At 38.9% G+C, this 8,395-nt stretch overlaps 2 protein-coding genes across 2 annotated transcripts in view; both read left to right on the forward strand.

Moving 5' to 3' along the window:
- The first annotated feature begins 5,775 nt into the window (after positions 1 to 5,775).
- Positions 5,776 to 6,537, forward strand: LOC135207435 (basic proline-rich protein-like). The gene has a single exon (XM_064239161.1). It carries the CDS (start codon positions 5,776 to 5,778, stop codon positions 6,535 to 6,537), a length of 762 nt encoding a protein of 253 aa, XP_064095231.1.
- Positions 6,538 to 6,565: 28 nt separating this feature from the next.
- Positions 6,566 to 8,395, forward strand: part of LOC135207436 (basic proline-rich protein-like) — a 131,168-nt gene continuing 129,338 nt past the window's right edge. Inside the window, exon 1 of the mRNA XM_064239162.1 lies at positions 6,566 to 7,149. Coding sequence (XP_064095232.1) covers positions 6,566 to 7,149 — 584 coding nt within the window. The remainder of the gene's footprint in view (positions 7,150 to 8,395) is intronic.

Raw genomic sequence — 8,395 nt, forward strand, 5'->3', positions numbered from 1 at the left:
AAGAAATGGCTTAATGTTTATGTATGTATGTATGTATGTATGTATATGATATATAGATCTATATATCATATATATATATTATTATATATATGTATATTATATATATATATATATATATATATATAGATACTATATGATATATATATATATATATATAATATATATATATATATATATATATATATATAATATATATATTATATATGAGGGGAGTGAGTTATCCCAGAGGTTCCAATAATTGAATATAAATTTAGAATTGCATTCAACATTAATAATATATACTTCCATTTCCGTCCTGTTAGATTACACCGCCTTTTCGCAAATAATAATAATAACACTAAAACATTTCATTAGTTTACTAGTGTTCGTTTACACCAAAACAGTATTTTTTTTTTATTAATAATTAATTTTTTTATTTATCTCTTTATTTGTAAAAAGACAATATTTATTTATATATTTATTTATATATTTAGTTATTCAATTTTCTCTTCGTATATGTTTTATAAGCTATAAATGCTCTGGAGTATTCTCTTATTGTATTTGCAAATTACATTAAGAGTTATAAAAATAAAAGAAATATAAAGGATTTTTTCAAACACGTTTTTATTAAAATGCACTTAAAAGTGTTATTTGACCCAAACAAACAAACAGAAGCAAAAAAACAAGCAAAAAAAAAAGAGAAAAAATGCGCATACAAATATTCCCTTTTCGTATACTATACAGAAAATAGCTATTTGCATGGCATATTGATTTATTTATTTCACCAAAATACTAGTTTTCTCCTTTTATAAGTTTAGTAAGCTGTAAATGCTCTGAGGTAATTACTGACTGTATCTGCCACTGACGTTCAAGTAGAGAAAAAAAAAATCCCTTTTCCTAAACTATACAGGAAATGATTACTTGAATGGCGTCCTTTTAATGACATTTTGAAAGTCTAAAATCGGCCACGGAAGAAATGTCATGAACATGAGTGGAATACATCAGCACTTACTGTCCCGTGAATGATTAATTTATTTTTTTTTGTCTTTCTGTTAAGTTTAATGCTACGTAAATTATGAACCGGTATTTTTATATCTCTTGCGTTTCTTTTTTTGGCTTGATTTTCAAGGATGAAATATATTTTTCTGATTATTACTGATTATGGCAATGTTGGGAAGTTAATAATGAACATGGTAACCCATAAGAATTCTGCTAATCTTGCCAGTCAATAAGAATTAAGCTATCCATGCCAACCAATGAAAATTCAGCTAACCCTGTGAACTAATAAGAATTCATCTAACCCTACCAACCTATAAAAATTAAGCTTATTTGGTAACCAGTATGAAGCCAGCTAGCCCTGTCAGCCAATAAGAGTTCAGTTAACCCTGTCAACCAATAAGAATCAGCTAGCCCTGCTAACCAATAAGATTTCAGCTATCTCTGGTAAACAATAAGAATTCAGCTTACCCTGCCAACCACTGACCTCAGTACACCCAGCCCACTATGTATACCTGAGTATATTTACTATGTATTCTGTAACGGAATATCTTCCCATGACCTTTGGAAACCTGATGTACCAGCTGCCTGCTGGAAATACGTAAATGATATTCTGTTTTCTGTTCCTACTGTCATTATCAAACTCCATTGTCATTCAAAAGAAGAGAATTCATCGGGAAAACAGGGGGAAGAGTTAAACCTCCTCTCTTCATCTTTACCTCAGAAGCCTGATGTACCAGCTACCTACCTACTGAAAAGACGTACAGAGTACTTTATTATTACTATCATTATTCAACCCCTTTTGCATTTAGAAGAGGAGATTCCATCCGGAAAACAGGAGGAACAGTTAAACCGTCTCTCTTCATCCTGGCGATCAATACACTAGTAGGGAAATGTACTTGAATTATAACACAGTCTGCCGGCGTGTTAACTCTCGTCAAATTGAAGCTGACCTGTACCGTCTGTGGTTTCAGGAGATCACACGCAGCGTTTGAAGATAAAGAAAACCAGAGAACATCACAAGTCTATCCGCCGGATTTGCGTTCTTTTATTCTCGTAGATTGCTCGTTGACACTCCTCGTTGACGTTCTGAAACCTGGGATCTACCTAGGTTAGATGGTTTGTCTGTTTCTCAAGAGATTAGACGAGGATTTTTACTTGAATTTTACCAGAAGTGGACGTGGTGACTTGACTGTCAAAGTGCAGTCAGGTTTTACATCGTTTTTTTATTTATACATTGATGATTGCGTAAATCCTAAAACAAATTATACGTTGTCACCGAGTTTGTATAAAGATGAATTTTGAAATGGAAATTTATTGTGAAGTCTAAAAGTAAAATATTAAGATCTTCAATTCAAAGACTTGGGCGTAGCTGTTTAGTTATTCATTTGTGAAAAGTAAGGAATAGCTTCCCCTCCATTTGTGTTAAAACAACATTTAACAGATGTTTACTGAAAAGTGTTTAATTTCAATGGTGTCATGTTAATCATTGATGATATATTCATATATTTTTGCAAGATTTTTACAAACATCTTATTGTAGGTAGACCTAGCGACTGTTTGTAACGAGTAATTATATTTTGGTGGCGATAAATGTGTCATTTTGGTCAGCGTAGATCTTTTAGTGGGATGATTGATCATCTGATTGGGGTTGCAGCATCCAGACCTGACCTCTTTATGTACTTCAAATCATCTTACAAAGATGAATGCATTTCCTCAGTAAAATCTGATTTTAGTATCATTTTGGTGCTATAAATCATCTCACAAATTCAACTGCATTTATTCATTAAAATCTGAATTTTGTATCATTTATCATAAAAAGATTACTTTAGATGCTATAAATTATCTCACAGATTCATGCATTTATTCATTAAAATCTGATTTTCGTATCATTTATCATGAAAAAGATTACTTTAGATGCTATAAATTATCGCACAGATTCATGCATTTATTCATTAAAATCTGATTTTCGTATCATTTATCATAAAAAGATTACTTTAGATGCTATAAATCATCTCACAGAGTCATGCATTTATTCATTAAAATCTGATTTTCATATCATATCATTTATCATAAAAAGATTACTTTAGATGCTATAAATCATCTCACAGATTCATGCATTTATTCATTAAAATCTGATTTGAGTATCAATCATCATAAAAGCATTATAATCACCAGCGTAACCAAGTCCAAGCACTTTCGTCCCTCAGTGATAAAAAAAAACCGAAAGCCTGATTTGAATTTAATGAACTGCTGAGTGAATCGCCAGTGGCCTCAAATTCCATCGATTTGAATTAAGTCTCTGTGACAGATCAGATCAGCATATTGATTGGATTCGTGGACTGGAATCGAATTTGCATGCGGATGGGCGAGAGTAATCCAGTGCCCAAGTATCACTATGCCCAAGCTAAAGAATATGAGGTTTGGGACATTCCTCTATTCTGAGGGGAATCTGATAAATGGTGAGGTGATTCTGATATTAGTATCATTTTGTTGATACTGGTGAATTCTTTATTATGAGGTGATTCTGTGATATTCTTTATTGTGGGATGGTTCTGTGATTCAGATAATAGGGGTGTCACTTGCTTCATACAGTGTTGTATTGTTTATTGTGTGGTAATTATGTGATTCTGATAATATTAATATCACTTGGTTGATACAGTGTTTTATTGTTTAATTTGAGATGGTGAGATGATTCTGATATTAGTATCACTTGTTCATAAAGTGTTGTATTGCTTATATTGAGGTGGTGCTGTGATTCTGGTAATATTAATATCGTGCTGTATTATTTATTGTGTGATTATTCTGTCATTCTGATAATATTAGTATCACTTTGTTGATACAGTTTTGTATGGTTTATTGTCAGGCAATTCTGTGATTCTGATAATATTAGTATCACTTGGTTCATACAGTGTTGTATTGTTTATTGTGAGACGGTTATGTGATTGTAATAATATAAGTATCACTTGGTTGATACGGTGTTGTATGGTTTATTGTGAGGAGATTCTGTGATATTCTTTATTGTGAGGTGGTTCTGTGATTCTGATAATATTAGTATCACTTGGTTCATACAGTATTGTGTTATTTATTGTGAGGTAATTCTGTGATTCTGATAATATTAGTATCCTTTGGTTGATATAGTTTGTATTGTTAATTGTGAGGTAATTCTGTGATTCTGTTAATATTAGTATCACCTTGTTGATACAGTGTTCTATTATTTATTGTGAGGTGGTGCTGTGATTCTGAAAATATAAGTATCACTTGATTGATACAGTGTTGTATTGTTTATTGTGAGGTGATTCTGTGATATTCTTTATTGTGAGGTGATTCTGTGATATTCTTTGTTGTGAGGTGGTTCTGTGATTCTGATAATATTAGTATCCCTTGGTTGATATAGTGTTGTATTGTTTATTGTGAGGTAATTCTGTGATATTCTATATTGTGGGATGGTTCTGTGATTCTGATAATATAAGTATCACTTTGTTCATACAGTGTTGTATCCTTTTTTGTGATTCTGTGATTCTGATTAATGATGATGTAATTCTGATTATATACGCATCATTTGGTTTATATAGTGTTGTATCCTATATTGTGAGAGGTGATTCTAATGAATGGTGAGGTGATTCTGATTAATAAAGGTAATACTTAGTTGATACAGTATTGTATCCTTTATTGTGATGTGATTCTGTGATTCTGATTAATGATGAGGTAATTCTGATAATACAAGTATCACTTGGTTGATGCAGAATTCTCAATCGCCAGTGTTGTTAAGGAGAATACAATGTAAAGATGAAAAGTTCGGAAATTTACGAGGATAGTCTCGTAATAGATAAATTATTACGTGTTAAATCTGTCTGTAAAGAAAAACAAGTAAAAATTGCCCCGAAGAATCGAGTTTTCTGTACAGCGTATAAGGCTCTATGAAACTCTCAGTCATGTCCCATGAAATTTGGTGGCTGGTGTTATTGGCACCTATAGCAGCACCAGACGCACGATGACGGTTAAATTTAGCCTTAAATAAAATCAAAACTACAGAGGCTAGAGGCAGTGTTGCCGCACTCTCGGATTGGAATGATCGTACTGGGTTTTTCAGTAAAAATATCATACAAAATTGTAGATTTTGTCGTTATTATTATCTTGCACTGTTTCTAGTATTTAACACATTTTTATAATTTGACAAAATAATGAATATATGTATGATTTCTTTGTAGTCATTAATATCTTGCACTTTACATAATTAAAAAAAATACAAATGAAACATTTCTCTCTACAAAAACGAAAAAAATGGAATTATGAATAATTAGTTAATGTTATGAACAATTGTATGAACAAATGATTACTATATTGTATTAACACTGTGATAAAAAAAGTATACAGCTGAGAACGTCACTTCTTTCCATAATGTAAACTAAACTGATAACTAATTAGCACCCCTGGCGGCCAGACCGAGTCTCCTCCCTGCCAAGGGCCCCACCCATGGCGTTCTAATCTGGTCACCTCTCCAACGGGGGCCCAACCCGTGGCGAACATCACCCTTCCGTCCTGGGACCCGTGGCTGTCCTGGCCCGACCATCTCGGGACACATGGCAAACATTGCCCGCCAGTCACGTGGCTGGTCCGGTCCGCCAGTCTTGAGACACGTGGTAGAAATCCCCCACCCGTCCCGGGACGCATGGCAGGGCCTGACGCACCCATCCCAGCTCATGTGGCAGGGCCCGGCCCGCCCGTCCCGTGACCGGTGGCGGGCCAGGCCCGCCTGTCTTGGGACAGGTGGTGGACATTGACACATGTCCCAAGACCCATGGCGAGCCCTGCCTGCCTGGCCTGGGATACGTGGCGGAGGTCACCCACCTGTCCTGGGACCTGTAGCGGACCAATCCCGCCCATCCCAGGATATATGGGGGCCATCGACACATGTCCCGGGATCCGTGGCGGGCCCGGCCCGCCCATCCCGGGACACGAGGCGGACATTCCCCGCCCATCCTGGGACCCGCCTGTCCCTGGATCAGTGGCAAGCCTGGCCCACCTGTCCCAGGACCCGTGGCGGACATTGCCTGCCCGTACCATGACCCATGGCACACCCAGCCCGCCCGTCCTGGGACCCGTTGGCGGACATAACCCACCTGTCCCTGGACCCGTGGCGAGCCCGGCCCACCCATCCTGGGACCCGTGGTGGACATCGCCCTCCCGTCCCGTGACCCGTTGCATGCCCGACCCACCCGTGCCAGGACTGGTAGCAGACATCACCCGCCCGTCCCAGGACCCGTGGCGGGCCAGGCCCATCCGTCCCGGGACATGTGGCGGACATCGGCACGTGTCTTGGGACCCGTGGCGGACATCGCCACGTGTCCCGCCCATCCCGGGATATATGGCAGACATCGCCACATGTCCCGGGACCCATGGCGGACATCGCCTGCCCGTTCCTGGACCTGTGGCGAGCACAACCCATCTGTCCGAGGACCCGTGGCGGACATTGCCCGCCAATCACGTGACCCGTGGCAGGCCCGGCCCACCAGTCCCGGGACCTGTGCCGGACATCGCCCATCTGTCTCGGGACCTGTAGTGGGCCAGGCCTACCCATCCCAGGACCCATGGTGGACATCGCCCGCCCGCCCCGGGACATGAGGTGGACATCGCCCAACTGTCCCGGTACCCGCGGTGGGCCCGGTCCGCCCATCCCGGGACACGTGACGGACATCACCCGCCCGTCCTGGGACCTGTGGTGGGCTCCGCCCACCCATCCCAGGACCCGTGGCGGGCCCCTCCCGCCTGTCCCAGGACATGAGGCGGACATCGCCTGCTCATCCCTGGACCCGCTGCGAGCCCCGCCCACCCGTCCCAGGACACGAGGCGGACATCGCCGCCTGTCTTGGGACCCGCAGCAGGCCCCGCCCGCCCATCCTGGGACACATGGCGGACATGGCCTGCCCATCCCTGGAACCACGGCAAGCCGGGCCCAACTGTCCCGGGACATGTGGCGGACATCGCCTGCCCATCCGGGTCCGGGACACATGGGGGTCATCACCCACCCTTCCAAGGACCTGCGGCAAGGGCCGGCCCACCCATCCCGGGACACGTGGCGGACATTTCCTGCCCGTCCTGGGACCAGTAGCAGGCCTGGCCCACCCATCCCGGGACTCGTGGTGGACATCGCCCGCCAGTCCCGGGACCCGCGGTGGGCCAAAATATATAGAGAGAAATACTATATCTCAGAGAGGCAGGTAATGAATATCTTAAAGGGAGCATGGGACTCAGATGTCATCGACCAGGTTTTCATTCAAATGACACTTAAGAAGATTAAAGGAAGATTATCAGCGGGAGTGACCTAAATTAACCGGCTTACCTGTGGATGGACGTCTTGGTATAAATACTACCTTTTCTGTAACTTTTCTCATTCATTTACCTGAAGAGGGAGACAGCAGTCTCCGAAATAAAGTATTTCTCTATATATTTTGGTGTTTTTATGGGCTGCTTTTAATTATATATATATATTATATATATAATAATATAGTAATATATATATATATATATATATATATATATATATATATATATATATATATATATATTATGGGGATACAATCCACAATGAAGTAAAATCCTCTTGTAGTTTAAATATATCATTCTTGTACAGGATTAAAGCTTTCAACCATCAACTGTGGTCTTGTGAACAAGACCACAGTTGATGGTCGAAAGCTTTAATCCTGTACAAGAATTATATATTTTTAAACTACAAGAGGATTTTACTTCATTGTGGATTGTATCCCCATTTACTTAGAGGTACGACATAGTACCTGGCTTCTGCATATAAATATATATATATATATATATATATATAGTATATATATATATATATATATATATATATTATATATATATAATGAGACTATGAAAATCTTAAGCAAGAATACTACATAGGGATGTACTTACACAATTGACAAAAATAATAATAATAATAATAATAATAATAATAATAATAATAATAATAATAATAATAATAATAAAATAATAACCAAAAATAAAAATATTCTTAATACCGAGTTCTATTCATTAAATAAATGAAGAAACAAACCAAATCGTCAGACTTGATTATAATTCACTTATATCACCAATTTTAACATCAAAGTTAAATGAGGATCAAAATTGGGATATGAGCATATATTTGCTCATTTGCCAGAAGAGTGTCTTAACTCGAAAATTGCTATATTTCAGGAGAAGCACTCTAAAGTTGAAATTCTCTATACTTTGTCCATTTATATTTAGACAATTCTTTTACTGGGCTGTTTTAATGACAAATACAAATAAGAAGTTTTTACCACAATATGGAATAAAGAACAGGCTATCTGCTGGTATATAGCTCACAGCACATTTTTTGAGTTGTGTCACTCTCTGGCAAATGAGGGATGGTCCGACTGACAGTT

The sequence above is a fragment of the Macrobrachium nipponense genome, chromosome 32 (assembly GCF_015104395.2).
Source record: "Macrobrachium nipponense isolate FS-2020 chromosome 32, ASM1510439v2, whole genome shotgun sequence".
NCBI lineage: Eukaryota > Metazoa > Arthropoda > Malacostraca > Decapoda > Palaemonidae > Macrobrachium > Macrobrachium nipponense.

Excerpts from the sequence above, each read along its gene's own strand:
- LOC135207435 (XM_064239161.1), top strand. The coding sequence starts at position 5,776 with ATGGCGAGCCCTGCCTGCCTGGCCTGGGATACGTGGCGGAGGTCACCC.